This window comes from Zonotrichia albicollis, chromosome 3 (genome assembly GCF_047830755.1).
Source record: "Zonotrichia albicollis isolate bZonAlb1 chromosome 3, bZonAlb1.hap1, whole genome shotgun sequence".
NCBI classification, from domain to species: Eukaryota; Metazoa; Chordata; class Aves; order Passeriformes; family Passerellidae; genus Zonotrichia; species Zonotrichia albicollis.
Window position 1 is genome coordinate 20,422,080 of NC_133821.1, and position 23,130 is coordinate 20,445,209.

General features: G+C 45.0%; 1 protein-coding gene across 2 annotated transcripts in view; it reads right to left on the bottom strand.

Annotated features, from left to right (window-relative positions):
- The window catches only part of FOXN2 (forkhead box N2), a 33,716-nt gene that overhangs the window by 6,889 nt on the left and 3,697 nt on the right, over positions 1 to 23,130 (bottom strand). For both annotated transcript variants that reach the window (XM_014270184.3, XM_005491472.4), the window contains exons 2-5: positions 14,215 to 14,765; positions 7,404 to 7,528; positions 3,784 to 3,848; positions 738 to 806 (exon numbers count right to left, since the gene is read on the bottom strand). In XM_014270184.3, coding sequence (XP_014125659.1) covers positions 738 to 806; positions 3,784 to 3,848; positions 7,404 to 7,528; positions 14,215 to 14,751 — 796 coding nt within the window. In that variant the 5' untranslated portion in view covers positions 14,752 to 14,765. The remainder of the gene's footprint in view (positions 1 to 737; positions 807 to 3,783; positions 3,849 to 7,403; positions 7,529 to 14,214; positions 14,766 to 23,130) is intronic.

The window sequence follows — 23,130 nt, forward strand, 5'->3', positions numbered from 1 at the left end:
AAGCTCTATTCACAAAGTATTTAGACAAAATAATTCCTTCTCTAGCTGGGGACCAAGGACAAATGATCCAAATCTCAGGCCCAAGAGCATAAACAATGGTGGACTGAAGAGAGAAAAACAAGAAGGATGGGACTTCATAAGCTAAAGCAGTAATTGGACAATGAGCTCCAATATGCTAATGGACCAGACCTTATAAAAGTGTGAGACCCCATGACCGGTCAGGCATTTTGTGGCCATTTTGGGTTCATCTTGGGTGTAGCCCTGGCTGGACTCTTAAGGTGTATCCACTGAGGCCTTCTAATAAATACCTACTTTATTCTTTAACTCCATCTAGTCTCTGTTCTATCTATATCTATCTATACACCTCTGTCTTGAGGTGTATCTACTGAGGCCTTCTAATAAATACCTACTTTATTCTTTAACTCCATCTAGCCTCTGTTCTAGGTCAGCCTTCACAAGGCATCAAAACAGCCAAGAAACTCTTCTTACTATCTAGCACAGGGAGGGCAGGGATAGAACTTTGCAGAAAAAATCTAAATTAATGGGGAAAAGAAAAAAAAGGCTGCTTCTAATAAAACTTTTGCAGTGCTAGCTGAAAGAATAATTAAACCAGAATTGCTTCTTGACTACTCTTACTGTTTGGAAACTAGACCATACTTGTTTCCTGAAATTTTATAGAGAAAGTATTTAGTTAGTGAGTAGAGAAGAAAAACAAGAGTAAAATGACTTATGCTTACAGTCCAGCATCCCTTGCTGAATGGAAGTATTTAACAGCATCATTGCAGTAGCAGCATCAATATCAGATTCTGTGAAGCAGAAGCAGCAAAATGTTAGAACTCAGGTAAGCCTGACAAGATGAGGCCTCTAAAATATACAAAGAATACAAATATATATATTTGCCTGTACTGGCCTACACCGAGGAGCAAGGGTGGGGGGAATGCACAAACTCAGACAAAGCATGATCCTTGTACAGCTCAATCCTGTTCCAGATCAGCCTCATACCTTAACTATGACATTCAAAGGCCGAGCTCTCACGTTGCACTCACCGAAGCCAAGAATCAGTGACACAATTAGACTTTCATGTGACAATGCTGTTGCTATACTTAACAAGTGCCTTTTGTTTGTACCAGTTGGGAGAGAAAGATTAGACCCATGGCACAGCAAAGCACCTCAGCAGCTCCACAGCCTGGCTGTGTGCATGTGCAGGGCCCATTAATGCAGCACTAATTCAGCACACCTCCCTCCTCCAGCAGAATTTTCCACACTAATAAGTCAAACGGAAGAAATTGAGACTACAAGGGGGAAAAGGGCATTGAACTGCTCAATCTAGAGAACAGGGAGATCTAAATAATAAATAGGCACACAGGAAAGGTTGAGGTGAATTGCGGCACTGTCAGCTGCAGTGAGAAGCACTGCTGCAAATGCCATCCTTTGCAGAGTGGATTGCTTACATTTCTGAAAGGCACCTTGAGGGTAACAGGGCAGAGAGTGACATTTCTAACCAGAACAAGGTGAAAGGGAAAAGAAACAAGCACGCCTTTCCCACTCATTTCAGGACACGCTCGTGCCCTTTAAAGAAGAGGAAATCCAATCCATTCTCTGGCTCACTTCTGCAATGGAGGATGAATACTCCTTACACAGAACAGAAACAGCTATGGGGGACTAAGCAGGCAAACAGGAGCACAGAGACAGTGAGCTCCCACAAGAGCTGGGTGTCTGAGAGCAGAAGATCTCATCTGAGGTGTAGGTAGCTATGTACATATGCATGAGCAGTGAGTGGAGAACAGGGCTGGAGGGGACCAGCAGCAGCAGAACAGGCTCTCAGTTCTGCTGAACTGCAACTGTGGGGGGAACTGTTAAAGCACAACATCAGCAGTGTCATTTCTGACAGCATTTGCTTTCTTCCCCACATTACTGCATTAACTGCATTACTGAATTTAAGGGGGGCATAGTATGGGAGGGGGATTGCAGGGTTTGGCAGTGTGGCTTCCTTATCTTGATAATCCTCCCTAACTTCACCCCTGGTCAAGGAGAAATTTGAAGAACATGACACCTTGGGAATGTTGTACCAAGATGGTAAGGGGACTGAGCTGCTGTTCCCAATACAGCTTATAAAACATACAAATTCCCCCCCTTGTTTTCCATGCCTTTCATTTTAAATCCAGCATACTTTAGGCTCCACCCCATTATATTATGATGATTTTTTTTTCTTCTGCTTTGGCTTTCTTTGGCAGAAACAGAGACCCTGAATTCATTGGTTATATGCACTCAATTAACAAAAAGAAGTAGAAAAATAAAACATGAAGAATTACTTCGCTCCACTAGTGTAATCAGGAAGTGAAATATTCCCATTCCTCACTTGCTATGCCAGATATTTTATTCTAACATCTATGCTGGTATATAAGCACCACCTTATTAAAATGACAAGCCATCAGAGGCATTAATGCAATGCAGGATTACTACCTACAAAGAGTATTTCTGCACCTTAACACTCCCAAAGAATGAGGAGAGGCACTTCTGCAGTGGCTTCTTAGCAGTGCTCTGTGTCACTGACAATGTGCTTTGGCTTCATTTGTGATTGCTCTTCTCAACAGTGCAGTATTTCCCAAATTTACACTTCTCCAGCAGAAATTTGAGGAAGCACCTTATTACAAGGAATTCTGTTCATCTGCACAAGAGCTGCCCTGTGGGACCCCAGGAACATGAATGGCTTGGCTCTAATGCCAGAAAAATGCTGAACAGCCTCCCCCACAAGCAGAAACCAAATGATACCAGATACCTGTCATTATTTTGGCACCTCTGGTGTAGCTAAATGGATGAGGCAACATCAGACTGGCAACCTCCAAACCTGTCACAGGACACATCAGCAAAATCCTTAGGAGAAGAGGGGCTTCCTGTGTTCTCCAACAAGCCCTGAGAACCTCAGATGCAGCAGCCCTGCAGCAGCCAGCCAGCCAAGGGATGTTTCCTTGGCACCCAGGTGCCACCTCTGGGGTGCATGGCCATCATCACCTGTGGGCCAGGTGCTTGGTCTCCAAAAAGCTTTGGCTTTGCTGCCTAACCAAGCTCCTGATTTGTGGCCAAAACCTAAGAGCAGCCTTCTCACCTCTAAGCCTACTGAGCCAGCACATCAGGGAGCTGGATGTCTGCTCAGATTCCACCTGGGCAGTGCCTTTCACTATCCTGCTGCAAGAGCTGTAACAACACCCCTCTGCAACACAGTTTGACTCAACCCTTTAAAAAATGAGTATTGTTCAATTTTCAGCACTTAAAACCTGAAATTATTATTATTATTTTTGTCTAGGACAAACCTAATTAAGCTTTATTAGCCAGGTGCAAGAGCTGTGCTCAACTGGTTTCTTCAAAAGAAATGCTGCAAGCCCCAGCACACTTTCTAGCTCTCTCTTGGTACCAACAAGTTTTATACACTAACATTTACTACCTTTGGTTCTCAGTTCTTAACCAATAAAACTGATAAAGAAATGTGCAGCTTTCAGATTAGTTTTCTGCTGAACTATTAAGTAGGTCATACTTGGGAGTGATGCATGTGCTGAATATTTTGCTGTCAGAACAAGACGGCCCCAATTACACCTTGAACTTCACCTCATGGATTTAAATTAACACAGGAGTAGCTAATATAACACACACACATTGCACTACATCTGGGTTCTTTTGTCATCCAGCACACCCTTCAGAGCAGGGACAGAGACAACATCAGCTGGGCTGCAGTCCATGCTTGTGACCAAAACCAGGGGAGGAGAGTGAAAGGAAATCCAAGTTTACCTTTGAGAGCTCGGCCGTGGTTCTGCTGAAGGACTGAAGTCAGGTAGTGAGGGGATGATGACCGACTGAAAAAGAAATTCAACAGCTCAAAGGCAAGCCCTGATCAGGCAAATGATTTGTGCAAAGTACAGCAGACACAATATTATGATCACAGAAGGCTAAAAACAAAACCAACCCTATTCACCACAGGAAGGCAAGTGATTTCTGCTGCCCTCAGTAGATGGCTCAGCACTGGTTCATGGTTTGTGTAGCACTATTTAAGCCATCCCCAGCACGTGGAAAACACCTCCAAATACACACACTAAGCAAAAACAGTGTTGGGCAACAGTCACTGACTGCTACAGATTTTTTATACCTGCCTAAAGGCTGGATTTAAACAAATATATGTATTTTTTTAGTACATAAAACCTACATATGTACAAAACATTAGCTCATACAGGGATGAGCTAATGTTTTGTACATATGTAGGTTTTATATACTAAAAAGGACAGGTAAGGACCAGTTGTGATCATCTGCTTTTCCAAGCAGTGTTGGGCAATTAACAAAACCAAAAAGTAATACTAAATTAAAAACCAAATCAAGACAACTGCTGATTTTAAAGTTGATGCTATTCAGGGTAGTTTTTCATAATCAGACTAGCTTTGCCCCAAAGTACCCTTAAATCCCTCACAAAATAAAGGGCAAGTTAAAGCTTTCACATGTTTTTTTCTACTACACACCCAGCCCTAATTATTCAGTTTATTATAAATATATAAGTGAGCAGTTACAAGTAACTACAACAAAAATAGTACACACTATTAAAATTGCATGAAGTGTAGCAATGTGCATCTTTTATAGTGCTGCTAGAACAATCTGAAGGGTGATGACAGAATTTTCAAGCCCAATGTGCAAGAGAAACTTCAGCTGAATGAGAAAAATGTGCAAAAATAGGGTTCACTGTCTGGTATCTCTTCTTGTAACAGACACAGAGTGCAAAGGGAACAGATCCAAAAATGGGTGGGGGGGGGGGAATATTAAAAATAAAGGAAAGCAATGGTCTGACCGCAAATGGCTGGCTTTGCAGCCCTCAGACCCATTGTACAGAGAGATGCTAGACATCATCATCCTTTTGTCGAAGCTCAGACCCTTCAAAAATCATGTCCACACAGAGCTCCCCCCAAAGTAAATTAATGCCTGGTATTGATTAAGACAAGCCATGCATAAGGTATGAGCAAGAGGAGGACTGTGGCTGTCCCCAGGGCTGTCACTCGTGTGGCACTACAACCAGAATGCAGCCAGGGGCTTCACAAGCACTTGTTGAACAAGCTGTGCAGAAATAAAATGCATCAGGCATGCCAATCATCTATGATAATACAAATTTCAGTGTCACTAGACACAGATTACAGTTTTGGAAAGCTTCTGCTCAAAGCAACAGCCTAAATTTTATTTTAAAATTGTGCTGAATGATAGGCAGACTCCCCACAAACACACTGTAAAATAATTTCCAGTCTTCCCACTGGAAAATTCAGAGACTGCCACAGCTGAATTTTAGGATCACTGTGAAGATAAATTTGGACAGTATTTCAGCCTCTCTCCAGCTGAACCTCTGGGCTTCCTCTCATCCTTGGGGGCCCTTCCCCAAAATTAGGCCAAAATTTAAATCAAATCTAAGCACAGAACGGGAAAAAATAAATCTGTGTTTCTGGGTGTGATGGAAAGTCACATAAATGTTTTTTATAATTGAAGGAAAATAAACCAGCTTTCATTAGGGAACAGTTTGGTATCTTAATATGTTGTTTCTTATTTTCTTGTACTCATAAATACAAGCACTGCAAAACTCTTCTTGTGTTGAAGTCAGTGGGAATTTTGCCATGAGGCTTCATTAGATCCAGGATTTCCTTGTATTTGTTGGCAAGTGTGACTAGTCCTTCAGTAAAGGGAAAAAAAAAGTTACCAAAAACAACAGCTTCAAATTGAAGTCCTGCTCTTCCAAGTACTTAAGCATGCAGATGAAATGTCTCCTTCCTCACACCTAATTTTGGTATGTTGCATTTATCCCAGCTAAGTAAGCCACACTTAACACAACTTGAGCTGCACTAATCTTGGAGACCCTGGAGATTTTAAAAGCTTTACTGGTCAAGACTCTGAACACCCTGCCCTAGGCTGAGTGTGTCAGTCCTCTGCACCTCTGGCAGGACAGACAACTTCCCATCTGTATTATTGTCTACATTTTAAAGTCTGGCTGTGCTAACACAGAGCATTAAAGCTTTCAGGGACCAAACCTCCACTTGAGTTGTACCCAAAACCAGAGGTCCATACCCTTACACAGAGACATTACAGCCTGTGAAAGCATTATCCTCCAGAGCCCAATTACAGACATTTCAATAACCTTTATTCCCATAAACCCCAAGCAGTACCACCAGTCATCTCATTGCTTCTAATCTATTTCTTAATACTTCAATGTTTCAGGGTTATTTTAGTAGTGCTCCCAATTCCAAGAGAAAGATGGAAAACAGGATATTTCTGCCAGGCTTGTTCCAGCCCAGGATGGCCCAGAGACAACTGGTTCTATCTTGTGGGTTACAAACCCCACTGGACAAGCCCATGCCACACAAAACTCCTGAGCCCCTAAGGCTTGCACAGAGGTGCCATCTCCCAGGGTCAGTGTCCTTTTGGACCCTGAGAAATGCCTGCTCAGTGCTATCAGTCTCACACCCTGCTCCAGGAATCCCAGCTCCTCCTGCTTGTTCAGGAAACTCCTTACAGTAAGGTTAAGGCATAGGGCAATGTACAAACACCTTAATGACCTCTTATCTCACCCAAATTCTTTCCTGGACTTGACAAACCAGCCACATGCCTTCCTCAGAACCAATCTCACCCAACGTGCTGCGCTGCGTTCCGTCCTCCTGCCTCCACAGCTGCTGCTCCTCTTCCTCTGCTCAGGAACTCTGAGTCAAACTCTACATGAGTTTGACTCCAAACTCCCCAAATCTAGTGCCCAATCTTAAACTCTGTTGGTAAGGAAGTCCTGGTTTCAGAAGTCTTGCATGGCCCACCCCAAACTACACTTATGGCAAAGGCTCTTTTCCATCCCTGCTGCAAAATGCTTTTAAACAGCCTCAGAGAAAAAACAACCCTCTCAGGGCAGCATCTCAGCCCTTCAGACTGTGGAAAAGTTGATTGTTTTCCACAAAAGCACAGAATAGATACATTTTATATCCAGACAAGTGACTTACAGGAAAAGACACCCACCTCCTCCACAACAGGAGTCCTGATGGACTGTGCTTGAAAGAGGATTTTGCTCCAGTTCCCAGGACTGCCTGCTCTCTTTGCAGAAATTGAAATTTCATTTGCAGAAATTTCAAATGCAGAAATTTCAAATGCAGAAATTCTCCAGTAAGCAGCGAGCACACCCCTGACCTTCTTCTTTTAAAGTCACCCAGAGTTAATAAGAGCCTTGAACACACCTCAGATGTGCTGTCTGGGAATCCTGAGCTCGCTGCATCTCCCCACCTCACCCAGCTGGTCCCACCTAAGCCCACTCAAACTCTGCTCTCAGGTGGCAGCAGGTAACAGCACTTCAACACCCTGTGCCACCTGGATGGAGCAGCGTGACCTGCTGGGATGGGAACTCCACCTACCTGGGTGGTGATGCTGGTGGAGTATAAAATGCAAGTGCTGAGGAAAAAGGCTGTTTTTTCAGTGCTTGGACAAGGTTAGGTTTGTATTTCGGGTCAACGCACCACAAGGACCCTTTTCCATTCACCTGCAATGAAGAAACACAGCAGATTAGAAAATCCAGGACCAGGCTGGTACAGCCCTTTCTGTTTTAATATCTCCAAGCTGCAGCACAGTGCAATGACTGGATATAGGCACACACCACTGCACAGCTGACACACAGCATCCACAGGCAGTTCCATCCTGGATGGTCCCAAAATTGAGAAAATGGCCCAGAGACCCTCATTACACACTATGGAAATACCCACCTTCATGTAGGTCATGATAGCATCTCCAAAACCCCTTCTCTAAAGTCCCATTCCCATTTGTCCCCTAAATGCAGTAAACTTTATTTTAACACTTAATAAACACAGCTATAAGTTTAGGGACCTGTCCAGGCATCAGTAAACTGATCAGAAATTTTTTCCTTAACAGGTTTCTAGGTAAGAAACCACAGCACTTCCCCTTGGTTTAGATATAGATACATACTCATTAAACTTTACACCACCCTGGAAAGGATCTTGCTCAATGTCCAGCTATAAAATGGATTATTCCCACTTTCTCAGAATCTGAACACCTAATGAATGTATTTTTGATGCACAATGTAAGCATCCCTGTGCTAGTCATTCTTGGTATTAAATTTGGTATATTGAAACTTAAGGAAGATAAAGTACCTCTTGCTTGTCTCAACCAAAGCTTTCTTCACAAATGTACTAAATAAAGGACCTATTTTTTTTGAGCCTGCTACTTCTTGCAACTTAATTAAATAGTTCTGTTCTATAATAGAAATTTTATAATCACTGACCTGACAGATCAGCTAAAAGCTCTGCACATAGCAGCACCAGGATTTTTGGGGTAAACAGATGCTACAGAAATGGAAATGTACATGGCTGAAGGATGAGGCAACTGTACACCTGAACAATAACATACTTCTAAAGGATTTCTGGGGGCTGAATATCAGAGCAGAATCCCAAACTTCATGGAGAAGCTCCTGTGAGCCCACTGTGGCCAGCTGGCCTCCTCCTGCCAGAATCACAGGGGGCAATAATTCCAATTTATGGATAGATCTCCATGATTTACTCCAGACTAAAAAAGACTTACAAAACATTTAAATCTGTGGTTCTATTTAAGTTATAGGGGTTTTCTGAGAGGAGGAAATACCTTGCTATCAAGAGAGAAAAATCAAGCCAGGGAGAGCCCCAGCTGAGAAAGAGATGCAGCTGAAGCCACTGCCTTTAACAAAGATCTCTGAGCTGCTGCATCTCTTCAAGTTATTTTTTTTAAGCTGAATCTTCCTTACACTTACCTTTTCATGCTAAAGCTGAGCACAGCCTGTAAGATACTTATCAATGAGCTTACTTTTAATTAATAAACAGCCATGGTGGCTGGCAGGATGATTTAACCACCCAGATACTAACAGTAGGCATCCTCCCAGCTGGCTCTATGCATCATCTCACTGACAGACTTACACCCTGATCCTTTACTTCTCCCAGACCCCTTTCCCCAGTGCCCCAGCCATGCCCAGCTGGCTTTCCTTCCCCCCTCCCTTGCCCAGTTTGGAGGTTGTTGCCCCCAGGAAGCAGCAGAAAGTCCCCCAGCAGCAAACCACTTCTCTACACTGTTTATCTGCTACCTTATCTGCTACTTTAGGTGAGCACTTTTGCTTCACGCCTCATTCAGCTCAGCTGCTGGGGGTTAGTTTCCCTCTTTGATCTTCCCAGCAAGGTACTCCTCCAGTTTGCTGCCCTGACAACATAACAACAGGATTTTGGGTGGGTATTGCAACAGCAAGCTGAACCTGGGCACACCCTGAAGCCATCCAGACACTGACAGATCCAATGCAACAGGCAGTAAACAGGGTGACTCCTTCTTTGGGTCATGTGTAATGTGAAACCACACTTCCACCCACCTTTGGAGATGCTAAAAGTAGACACTGAGCTGAAGAGATGATGGAGCTGCTCCTGTGCTTTGCCTGCACCCTCTGCTTAGCAAAGACAGGGGCAGAAAAGTCCAGCCCAGGTCTGAAATCAAGTGTCACATGTCAGGGGACAGCTTGCCACAGCTGGAGCTGGAAATGCCACAGAATCAATATCCAGCTTCAAAACAAGCCAGAACAGACTGTGCCATTTCTCCTAGCAATTCAGGACACTCTAAAATGCTAAACTGCCTTTGGAGGTTAGTATTTCACTTCAACACTGAGGCAAGTGCTGGAATGAAATGTAGGTGTAACTTGTACTTAAGATCTAGAGAAAAATCCCCCTAGAGTCAGTGAAAAGAGGCCACCAGGCTCTTCTTACTCTGCAACTCAAAACAGGGGCAATCACAGAGTTCTGAGATTAGTTTCTGGTCTATCACCTCTTCTGCATCTTTCTAATGTTTCTAATTTGACTTGCAGGATTTTATCTACGCAAAAATAAAGGAAAGAAAAGAATTCCTGCATTTTAAAGTATTGGAGCTATTTTGTAAAGACAGTAAGTTTCCAGCCCCCAGCATTTCAGGGCTGGATTATAGAAATGTGGGCTGGAGACAAAATGCCTTCCATGATCCAGCCTTATGCTTTACCAACACCCCACCAGTATGAGGAGCAACCAAAGCAGAGCAGCTCAGCTGGTGCTGGTGGCTCAGGCTCCCTGCAGCAGACACATGTCCCTGTGCTGGAGAGAGCTCTCCATCAGCTTCACACCTGGGAGCAGTCCTGGCTCCATCAGGGATGGACAGTGGTCACCAGCTGCATCCACCGGAGCAAGGTGAATGACAGAAAAATACTGTGTGCAAGCAGGTATAATACACATCCACCAAAAAGTTATACCTCGTGTGTGCAAGGAGGTGTAAAATACATCCACAGAAAAGGCATCTCTCTCCTATCTCCCAGGCTTATGGATGGTACCTGCCCTGCTCTTTGCACAAATACTTGAAAAGCTATCACTACCTCTTGACAAAAAAAATTAACCAACCACAAACATCTAAACCAGATATTTGCCAAGAAAAGGATGTTTGTTGAAGATATTCAAGCCCTATAACCCCCAGCCTCTAGAGAAAACAGTGACAGCCACATCCATGCAAGCAGGAGCCTGCCAAATTAATGTTTGATGTGGATGCTGATCCTGCCTCCTCACACCTTTTCTCCTCAGCATCAATTAATTAATAACTCCCAATGCCATAATCATAAAAGAAAAGTCTAAACAAAGAGCAGGGAGTCTCTCCATGGCTTTCAGCCCCAAACCCCTTTTCACTTGAGGTCCTCCTGTGCTGTAGATCAGATGCTGCTCCCTCAGAAAAGCAACGTCACAGCGTAGGCGCCTCTCCCCAAGCCCAAGACAGCACCACAGTGCTAAAGAAGCAAGGAGCTTCAGCTGTGTCTGCTGAGCATCACTGACTCACAGTCACACCTCCACACCTTCAGGGGCACCAGGGCCACAGCAGCAACACTGCAAGGCAAGCAGGTGTCCCTGGGACTGCTCCAGCATCAACCCTTGATGTTCATCACCACCATAACCAGAGAGCCACTGGGAATCACACCTGCCTGGCTGACTGCACACATCTTCTCTGCTGCAGCTCTAAAAGAAAAAGTGTTTCAGCTCATGGGACACACCTTGACACACCACTTGGGTACAGCAGCAGTGTGCTATGTGCACACAGAGCAAGCAGTGGTATTTAGGCAGGGTGATGATGTCCATCCATCCTGATCCCATGGCACAAGTTCCTCCTGTTGACTGCAATGCTGGCTCATGAGGCATCTCAAGGCACTTTCCCTTCAGCACCACTCATTAAAAGAAAACCACAACATGTCATTTTTTCCAGTGGTCCAAGCAAGGACAGTGTTCCCCCAGTCTTTGCTGGATGCTGTCCCAGACCCCTGAAGCCCTGCAGCCTGCAGGTATCCAGCTGGCTGATGCAAATATACACACAGAACAATCAGCCACAGCTATGGCCACCCAGAGCTGCATCTGCAACGTGATGGGGCACAATCTGGTGGGAAGAGCTCTGAAGAATAAGGGAGCTGGTGCTGAGGGGTCACCTCTTTGTGTCTTGGGTGGTCTGCTCAGATCTGCTCTAGCAGGGCCTTGTGGACAATCCCAGAGCCATCAGGGCACAGCAAGCATGCTCCTGCACCAACTCTCCCAGCTCAGCACCAGCCAAAATGAGTCCAGGGCAAGAGTCCTGAAATTGCCCTGCAGTGCCAACTCAGGAGGGAAGTGGGGAAAAGTCAGCTTTTCTTTAAGGGGCACTTCCAATACAAAACAAAATACCAGCATTATGGCAAAATGAGGATGGACTCTTCCTTCTTTTGCTACCTGACCTCAAAGAGATGATTTCACAGCTGACAGCCAGCAGCAATAGCCAGGAAGGTGTCAGAGAATACAGCCTGCCCTGGGATGCAGGGGCACAGAGCATCCATCCCCTACTGTCAGACATCTAGACTCTTCCAACACAAGAGCTCAGGTTCATCAGAAAGGCTGTAAAACCCTTCATACCCTGATGTAAGCAAATAAACCAGGCTCCTCTGATACCACATGCCATGGACCTTTCTGCTTCCACAGGCACTTGGCATACAAGGAAGCTGATTGTCCGCTCCCTTTGAAGTACAAAATGCCATCAACAAAGAAAAAAAAGGAAAAAAATACAAAATTATCTTGCCCTTTCAGGGAAGCACCCAGAGACATGGATAGAACATGGGTACATGCAACAGGATCAGCAAAATGAGCTTGTGAGCAGCTGCTGCTTGCTCCAAGAAGTGACACCTGAGGAGCTCATCCAAAGGGGTCTGCAGCATTTCCATCACCTGCCAGATCAACTCCCACAGGGTGCAGGCATGCTGCTGTGTGCCACAGAGTTACTTTGCAGGAAGAATTTGGAGCAGTACCCTCATCTGGTCCTCTTCTAAGGAGGCAGAGGGTAAAGACTGAACTGCTGTTTGTTGGAAATGAGGAAGCTCCAGCAAAGTTTCACGAGGGGCTTTTCTGGGGTGGTATTTTTTGGAAAGCACAGTTTCTGTTCTTTAGAATTACAGAGCAGCGCAGTTTCTGGAGCCCTGGGAAACCACTGACAGAGCACATCAGCATCACCTTCCTGGTAGCAGTGGGAGACATTCTGCATTTTGCTCTTCCTACTAGAGATGTCACATTGAGCAACAAGTCATCCTCTGAGCCCAGCAGTTCCCATGGAGATGCCAGGGTAAGCAGGGGACCAGGCAGTGTCAAGCTCCTGCCATCCAAATGCCAAGACAACAAGTCTGACTGGTAACTCCTCACCCATGAGGCTGGAAAACATCAGAGCATTTAAGGGCAGATCCACAGACAGAAGGAACTCAAACCAGTTTAGATTTCCCTTTCCTGCTAGAATTTTTCTGAAACTCATGCCCCCCTCCTTGGACAGAGCCACCCAGGCCTTTAACAGCACTTCTGGCACCTAAAGCACTGTGTGGTCCCTGCTCAGGTCCAGTCCTCCACACAGGGACAGCTTGAGCATCTCAGTTACCCCATCACAGCACCTTGGGCCATGTTAAGGGCTCACCCTAACACTCAGCAGGATTCAGCACTGGGTAGTTAATGGACTTGCCACATTGCAATAAAAAGTAATTTTTTTCAGGGCAAAGCTGCTGCTTGTGACAACCCTAACAATTTAATGCAGAAGCAGGAATATTGAGAAGCATTGGTGCACAAGGCAGTCCTTGCCAATGCCCACTCAGCTCCAGGACCCCTCTCTACAGTGAGAAGCTGTCAAGCACTCCAAGCATTGCAGGCATTTCTGATAACAAGCCTGCTACCACCGAGTCTGACCTCCAAGCACAGGACTTGTTTGTTGACTTTCAGTATGTGGTTTGTTAGTTTATTTAAGTCACAGCCAGCTCTTTGAGGAACAAGATGGGGAATGAGAGAGGGAGGAAGAAAGCCACTAGTAAAATCCTATAAATCAGAAGAAAGATCTTGTACAGAAAAGAGTATCCTTGACTTTAAGAAGACTCTGTGCAGCACACAGAGACACACATCTTATCTTATGACAGATGCTAAAGCATTACAGTCCATTAAATGCAGAATTAATATGGTTATTGGAAAGGTAGAGCTGTGCTAAGTGTAACAGGAGATCACAAGCGGAAGAGTCAATTTAGTATCTGAGAAAGCTGTTGGACTGAGGCACACCCAACCACGCACATCCAAGTGTGCCCACAAGCAAGGGCACCTTGCAGGGGACCACATCTGCACCCAGAGGGGCAACATCCCTGCTAGCCAAGCAGGGAAACTGGTTGGCATCCCATAATCTCCTCTGCTTGCCAGAGCAACTGTAGCCATGGCCATGCTGGAAAAGCAGGGAAGGAGGAACATACCCCAGAATTTCAACACTGGAAAAATAGAGAAAGCACTTCAGGAGGCCTCATCAAGAAGAAATCCCAGGAGAGTTTCAAGCTGACATTTCAGGCTGGTTATTGCAGACTAACAAAATTTTAAGTAAATGGAAACAAGAGTCCTTTTCAATTGCATGTGTGCCACATTTTAAAAGGATGCACTACAGCTGAGTGTACCTAGGTGAACAATAAATAACAAAACCCAGTGACTTTGTCATCGTGTTATTTCACAGAAGCAGCATTTCCAAACCACCTCCATCTGCAAATAAAGCATTAAGAGGACACGGTGGGGTGAAAACAACCCAAACAAAACTATGCTTAAGAACAACAGAACCTTCTCCATTTCTCCCTGAATTTCCAACCTGCTCCACCTCCCTCCTGCCAGGTCTCACCTTGCCATGGCTTTTCTCCACCTTTCGGAAACACTTGTTCAAGGAGAGGTTGTGTCGGACCGAGTTCTTCCAGCCGGTGGGGGCCGTGGCGAAGTAGGGGAAGCGCTCCAGGATCCAGCTGTAGATTTCTTTGACTGGCAAGCTCTTGTTGGGGGACTGCTCAATCGCCATGTAAATGAGAAGGCTGAAAGAGTAAGGGGGTTTGGAAGTGGAGGATTTTTTCTCAGGGTTCTGGTAGCAGGACGGTGAGAAGGATGGCACGCTGTCCCCCTCGATGTCGTACAAGGGGCTAACAATGGGCAGGCCCTCGCTGCCGAGGCTGAAGTTTGTTAGCAGGTTAGTACTTTCGTGCAGCCAGTTCAAATTTGTGAGCTCATCATCGGCTGAATCTCTGTCCACCACGGTGGCCTTTGGCTTGCCGGCGTGGCCCGCGTCGGGCAGGCTGCCCAGCCCATGGCACTGCCGTAGTCCCGCGGCTTTCTCTGCTCCCGGCGTTTCAGCTTTCTTATCTGGAGTCATCCCAGTGACTGGACCCATTTAGCTTGACTGGTCTGCAACAAAGGAGATGGTCAGAAATCACTGCAAACTACCACAGCCACGCTCAGCAGGAGCCCACCAAACCCAAGCACAGGGCTGCATCATCCCCATGTGTGACAGTGTTCACAGGGGCTCTTGGATGAGGGAAGAGATGAGTATCTGACTCCATGTTTCAGAAGGCTTGATTTATTATTTTATTATATATATTACATTAAAACTATACTAATAGAATAGAAGAAAAGGTTTCATCAGAAGGCTGGCTAAGCTAAGAATAGAATCTGAAAGAATGATAACAAAGCTTCTGTCTCAGACAGAGAGTCTGAGCCAGTTGACTGTGACTGGCCATTAATTACAAACAAACCAACATGAGACCAATCACAGATGCACCTGTTGCATCCCACAGCAGCAGATAATCAATGTTTACATTTTGTTCCTGAGGCCTCCCAGCTTCTCAGGAGGAAAAATCCTAAGGAAAGGATTTTTCATGAAAAGATGTCTGCGACACCCATGCATGAACACTGAAGCCACTGGTGAGGGCCAGGGTCCAACAGGAGCCTCCCAGTAAACTCATGAGCATAAATTCCCCTTGGTTTATAACAGAACTTACGGGTAGCACTTGGAAACTGCTGTATCTATCTAGAAACACCAATTCAGACACAGAAATAATAGCCATTTTCATGGCAACACCTGAAACCTCAAAAAAACCTTAACACGTAGGATCTAATCCATTCAGATCTCACACTAACTCTTAAAGTTACTCATTATATTGTAAACTGACCCTGTTTAGAAGTGTTTGCCTTTGGTGTCCAAAGAGTGAGAAAGGAATTGCAAAACTTAAATCAGCATAAAGTCTATTTGTGGTCTCAGTGCCAATGAAATCTTTATAACCCCTACAAGTCACAGTCATTCCCAGGTGCTGCTGCCTGTTTCTACCAGAGGAAGATCTGTTCCAGCCTATCTGTTCATCACCTGTGCCCCACAGACCTGCCTGGGCCCACAAGATCTTTTTCCCCTCCTGCCCTAACCTGGGCTTCCCTGCAGAGCAGAGTGCTGGGACCAGTTCTCAACAGAAAGGGACAAAACACTGGGGGGGCAGCTCAGACCTGTAGGAGCAATGGCTCACCACTTAGATAAAAAAATCCCAAAAGAACAAAGCACTAAAACCCTAATCCTGACATTATTATCTATAAAACACTGCCACTCAATGCAAGGTCTAACAGGCCACCCATGCTTCAGAGGCATTACACCAACAGACACCACTTTGCTTGCAGGGTTTCAAAAGGGGCCTTCTAGCAAACTGTGTTATGGGAACAGCTGCTTTCTTCCTGCTGATGTGAACACTGTACAGATGTAGGGAGTGTACTTGTACACACACGTGTACCATACAGGCATAAGACACCCCAACCATGGATGCAGCTCATAGTTGTAAATAGCACAGAGCAAAGCTGAGGTTTGTATCAACTGTAAACAGATCCAATAAAACAACCAGAGAAAAACCCAAACCCCATTCCAGTTCCCTGTCCCTGTAAGCACTATCATTCTGGTTTCATGCTCCAGCTCCCAGTGCCAGAGCTCAAGATGAGGACAGTTTCCATATCACATCTCTCCAGACAGCTCTACACAGTTACTGCATGTTTTCTCACACCAGTTTGCAGTAAACACTTGTCTCCTCGCTCTTGCATCTCCTCCTACCAAGGGCCCACTGCCTGGCTGTGCCAGCCCCAGCCCCAGGCAGCTCCAGCCTGGCAGCCTCACCGTGTCCCCGGCACAACGGTGCCCAGCCCCTCGTTTGGGAGAAAGGGAGCAATGGAGGAGTGACAGAAAGGCAACAGGATAATCCATGTTATGCTCCCCAGCCCTGCCAGCCCCTGCCTGGTGCCAGGCAGTCATGAGGTGCAGAATTTGTGCCTCCCCCAGGAAACACACCGTGTTTCCCACCAGCAAGTTTGGTTCCTCTCTTCATCTGCTCATACACTCTTGCACCAGCTATTGCAAAGCTGCGTTGACAACAGCACCTGAACTTATGCTTACCAGCAGCAGTGCTGGAAAATGTTAATAAAATTTTTACCTTCTGTTTCCTATTTCTATTAAGTGCAGGGATGGGTATGATTAGCTACCAGCTCAGTCAGTATTATAAAAACAAAAAAAAATTAAAGCAAAGTGAGCTGCTCAAATAGCTGGTCAAAAATAGCTTTGCTCTCCCTACGATTTACTTCTCCCCCAAGGCACCAGAGCAGATTCATATTGGCAGTCAGAGATGGCTGCCTTTAAACACAGCCATATATACATATGCTCATGTCACTGCTTCAATCCTTTCTTAAATTAAGAAAAAAAAACAAACAAAGAGCTAGTGATAAAATTCATACAGTGAGACAAACCCCAACTCTGCTGTAACGTGAGATGCTCTGTTCTCTTTCTAATGATTAACTTTGCCCCCTGGTTGAGCACCTCTTTAGGCAGCTACACAGGAGCTCACACCTCCCAGCCGTGTTTTGGTAATTTTAGCTCCCGGTTCATGTTGCACGAAATCTCCCTTTACAAATCTCCCATCAGCGTGGCAGATCAGGAGCACACACATGCTGACACATACAGCATGACACATTACTGAGGTCACTGTATTCTTTTCTTAGGGGAAAGGGGGCAATGAAGTTTGTTTTCAACACAAAAATGGCCTGGGCGCACTAAGTCTAGTCAAAAATATAAGGGAAAAAATAGAACAACTGATGAAGCTGGCACTTATAATCAGGTAGACTTTGTGGTTCAATGCACTATTTGTTTGCATGCTACTATATTACAGAAGAGAATCATTAGCATATCTAATGCCCTACATGAAAATAAAAATTATTTGCAGGTAGCATACTTAAATAATAAAAATAATATTAGTAAATATTATAAAATTATAAATATTATTAAAAGTAAATAATATAGATTGGTGTCATGTTTCTTAGATGCATTACACAAATCCAATCTCATTACCTTCCTTTCCTAGTTCACCACCTCACACACCTTCTACATGAACACATAATAAATTAATTTCTTTTTTCTAGAATGGTGTAAAGGCCATATTATACTATTATCAACTAATAAATAAGAAAAAATAAAATCACGGGAGCAACACCAGTGCCATTGGAGCATATCTGAAGGCACACAAGTCCAAATCCCCTCTTCATTCACAGAGACCCTTAATGACATCCAAAATCCACAATTTTTTCCTCCATGTGTGTTCTGACTGCCTATAAACAGGTACAACTGTGAGAACACAGCTTCCAAGATGCCATTTTCAAAATTACCACTTCCAATATTTGGGGTTTAATGTTTTACATGAGGGTCATGGAATCCACCAAAGCCGTCTCTGCTGTAAGCTGGCAGGGTTTTGTGCTCAGGGATGACCCAGCAGAAAAATCACAGTGAGAGCAAGGAGAGCCAAGTGTGAGAAGGAAAGAGCACAGCAGCAGCTCTCCAGTGCAGATGTTTGGATAATTCCCATGGGGACAGCCCCAGCCCTGTAAGCAGAGCCAAGAAGGCAACCTCCAGCCAGGCAAATGCAGAATCAATTTGATTTAAGCACACCTCTGAAACACATGGAAGAGTTTGTGCTCTGCCCATGTGCTTTACCCTACCAATGAGTACAGAGTGACACAGCACATTGCTCTCCACTGGTATTAACACTTCCAGCTGGAAGCAGAACCACATGCATCCCAATCCTAAGGAACTCAAGGATGCATCTCCTTGAGTTCCTTAGGAGCTCCATCCATGTTGGCACCTTCAAAAGAAAGGCCAAACAAAGCATTTACTCCTCAAATGCTCCTCACAATGGAGGCGCACATCATCTTGCATTGGTAATTACAGACAGAGGACTATGATTCCAGGGTAAGAAGATTAAAAAGCTGCCAAGTCAACTGAAGCTGCTCAAATAAAAGTTAGGGTGCATGAGAAAAGAGGTGAGAGACACAACCTTCTTCCAGCAGTGTGATTTTTGGCATCACATAAAAGCCAGGAGCAGACCTCTCTGCTAATCCATGCCAGTGCAGCGCCCAGAGCCCAGTGAAGACCTGCTCTTCCAGAGCACTCACAACCCAAGCAGCAGAGCCCAGCTCTGAAGGGGCTGATTAAGGCTGCAGTGTACCAAGCCAGCAGCCCAGACAAGCACAAACAGATCAGAGGAGACTCCATACCTCAAGAAAAGGCAATATTTTTTGCAGCCCTCTCTCAAACTCACTGGAGAGCTAAGTTTGGGGAAGGTGATGAGCATTGAAAGGTCCTCAGCCTAGCAGAGCACACCTGGGTAAAACCAGGTTTGTGTGCTCCCACAAAGACCCCCAGCTATGACGGAATTTTGATGGAAGACCTTCAGCACTGCTATGTTCTGCCACAGGAGCAAATGCTTTGATGTGTGAGCATTTAATGAAGACAAAGGTGCTTTAATAAAGGCCAACCATTTAAGGAAACTGGAAGTCCACTTGAGCAGATCCTCAGGAAAGCACATTCACTTTGCAGCAGCCCTTCTTGGGAGAAGTCTCAGCTCCAGCAGAATCCAGGACAAAGCCGTGGCAGATGCCACCATCCCACCAAAGGTGACCTCCTCCAAACTCAGCGGCATTGCAGGTATAAGTGTGCAGTATAATTTCAATGGTCACCATGCTTGGACTCACTGAACTGGCAAGAAAGAACTCAGCCTTTTTGTCACAAGGTGCCCCAGCCCTGTCCACACCAAACTAGCATGAAAACAGAGCTGCTCTTGCTGCTTGATCCTTCTTTACAGTGGCATCAGATGAAAGGCGCCCTTTTGGCACCTGCACAGCATCAGTGCCCCAGGTTAGGACAACCTTCTCCACAACTAAATGCACCTTTTTGTTTCTGCAGGACCAGCCAAGCAACTAGGTCACCTCTGCTAGTAGTGGGAAGACCTGGAGCCTGCCTGGAGCGCCGTGATTTCCCTCCAGGTTTAAAAATAAAAATAAAATCTTACCTTGCATTGCCCAAGTCTGAGGAGCGGAACATAATTTTATCCAGGAAAAAATATTTTCAGCCATATCACACTCAATGACAGCAGCTCTGCACCCATTCTTTGCACACCAAGCTCAGGGTGTGCACCCTCAGTCAGAGAGCCAGGCAGTTGTGCTTTACACACAACTTCTGTCCTGACACAAACAAACAGGCTCTGTGAGAGGATTTAAGACAATTGGTACCTGCTTTTGCATGCAAACAACTACACCAACAGCAAACTCCTCTATTGATTTTTCATATTCCCTTGCATCTACAACACGCATCAGGGCTTGTCCTGACTCAAATACATCAATATGTGTTGTCAAAACAGCCCAAGAATTAGACACATAAATGACTGGCACTGCTCACCTACCCAAGCTGAGGATAAATTTCCAAGCCATTGGGCATACAGCACAGGACCAGCTACAAGTCTTTGCACATTGGAGGGAAGAGCAACAAAAAACCCAACAAAAACCCCAAAGAAACAAACAAAAAAACCCTGGCATGACTAATGCAAACTCATCAATAAAAAGCACCCATCTGCCTGACCAGGAGCATTAAAAGGATGACACCAAACCACTTTGCCCCCTACTGATTCAACCTTTCCCCCCATCCCCTCCCTTGTCTGGGGCTGCCCATGCCCTGCACACCCCCCAGCGCTGCTAGAGGTCAGGTGAGACCCTCCCCCAGCCCTGAGGAAGGCCTATATTTGATTATAACACTGTATGATGTCTGTATCCAAGACAACTAAAGGCATTACAGTCTTCTGAGGATAAAACCACCTCTCAGGCACAGATTTCAGCAAGCTGGGACCCAGTGTCTGTGGAAGAGATGAACCCCTGGGTGACAAAGGACACGCAGAGATGCTCCCAGGAGCAGCAACTGCAGCAGGCAGGGCCCTTCCTGCTCCTCCTGGCTTGCAAAGCTGAGGAAAATTAAAAATAATGGGTTTAAAAAAAACATTTAAAAGGGCACTTATCACCTTCTCAAATCCAGACTGAAAATAAAACCCATCAACCAAAGAACTGGACAAGCCAGAAGCTCAGGGGCTTCATTTGAACCTTGGCATTGATGGGCTCAAAGAGGAAGAGAGGTTTTCCAGGAATTTGCAGAAATACTTCCAAGTCTCTCATGTCAATGTTCTCCCACACCCTGTGATATAATTAAAGGCAGGGTGGGGAAAAAAAGTAACAAAAACCAATTCAAAGGTTCAATATTAAGGAAAGTTAAGAAATCCTGCAACAGGGAAGGGATTAAACAAACCCTTGCCATATAACACGAAAGGACAGGGAGCAAGAGGAAGATTTCATCCAACTTTTTTCATAAAAGCTTGCATTTTTAAAATTAAATACACACATATGCACACACATAAGTGGTTTGTGTTTGAAACAAATATCTGAAAGAAAGATGGTATGTGTGCTCAGACATGCCCTGATCCCAATTCAGACCCTGTACATGACCCAGAGTCTCTGGGACATTTATTCCACTTTGCAAATGTGAAGCTTTTCCAAAGGCTGCAGTCACTGTTGGACCTGGCTCCCTGCGCCTCAGATTTAAAACATGCACATAATAACAGTATAGCAGAGAAATTGGGACATGAAAATAATATTAAAAAATAAGAAACCCAAACAAGCAGTGAAATTTAACCATTAAGAAAAACCTTTGGTAAGACACAAATAGGGGCGAGGAGGGAAATAAGTGCTTTCAAGAAAAATGCTTTACAGCCAATAGCTTTTCAAGAGATGCTTATGGGTCATTCTCCTCAAATTCAATACTGTGCTTGCTTAGTGGACTAAAATGCAAAAAAAAAACAAAAATGTAAACCACTGACATGTTCACAAGTGAGCCATTTGAGCAAATGACTTGCAGAATAATTCTGATGCTTATTCCCTTTCCAGGGTAACCTTTCTGTGTGTTTCCCTACCATCCTCTTGAAACAGAAATGAACACAGCTACATTTCAGCTGGTGTCAGTACCAATTTACCAATGCTAGAAAGCATAAAACTATCTTTTCCACACAGCTTTTCTGCCTTTAAAGTACCAAAACTCCTGACTTCCAGTGTAAAACCAACAACCTGAAGCTTCACCCCAAGTGACCCTTCTGCAAGATTTAACTGGAAAGCCCCACTGGAGCTGTATCACAAAACCACATGACCAGGACAACTTGGTGACTGCAAAGCTGTCCCCACTTGCTGCTTCCCAGCTCCTGCTCACAAAGACCAAGATTTCCTCCAGAGCCCAGGGAAGGGAAAGCAATACTCTTCACTGGGCTGACCTCCCTGGCCTACCTGCTTTTAATTTTATTCCACCAGTGTGGAATTTGGCTTCCTGTTTACACAAAGAAGAAAGCAAACAAAAAACCCTCCTACTTTTGACTAGTCTACATCCCTAAACCAAACCAGACTGGCTGATAACTGGTCTGGGGATGATCCTCACTCACCAGGGGACAAGGGATGATGAGAGGATGCTGCTTAGCAGGAAGCTTCCCAGTTCCCAGTCCTCCAGCTCTATTTCATGAAACTTCTCCAGGTGCTGAGGTCTCTTCATACCAGTACTCAGCTTTTAGGCAACCACGTACTTGCCTCAAATCTTAGGACAACAAAACCCAATGACACTGCTGAAAAGAAAGCACGGGATCACACCTAAACTGGGAAACTAAAAGTAGTGACAAACTGCAAGGTAGGAATGCACTGAAAATAACCTGAGAGAAGACACCAAGACTGAGTGTGCAGAAGAGCAGGGGTGGGTGATGATGCCTGCAGAAGTCAATTTAATGGAGTCCCCAACATTCTCCAACCCTTGAGGAAAAAGTAGGGAGCACTACTGTTTCAAGAAAACATTTTGAATGCACTCAGCAAAGAAAAAAAAAAAAGTCAAAATTCACATCATTGACTTTCAGTGTAAGTATTCCTATCTGCACAAATTACAGGTCCTGGTGCCCCTGAGCAACCACTCAATAAAATGGGTATTCCTGCCCCAAACACAGCTGCCATGTTTCCCAGCTGCTGACCACACAGGTCAGCACTGAGCACCCTCCCAGCTGGAGTGATCCAAGCCTCGTGCTCCCACAGCCATAATGTTTTACAGGGAGCAGGTAGAGTACCAGGGGTCATGAAGATGCTGGCTGGCATCAGGCAGTACTTCTTCCATTCCATGTAATTTATTACCCAAGCACTGCGAGCTGTCTCTTCTTGCTGACCTAAATTGTATTTTGGAAGCGCCACAGAACATCATTGTGTGCCTTTACCCAGTATAGTGACATGGAGAGCTCATGGAACTGGTGCCTTTACCCAGCACGGTGAGGATGAGATGGAGAGCTCATGGAACTGGTGCCTTTACCCATGTGGTAAGGATGAGATGGAGAGCTCATGGAACTGGTGTCTTCAGCCAGCA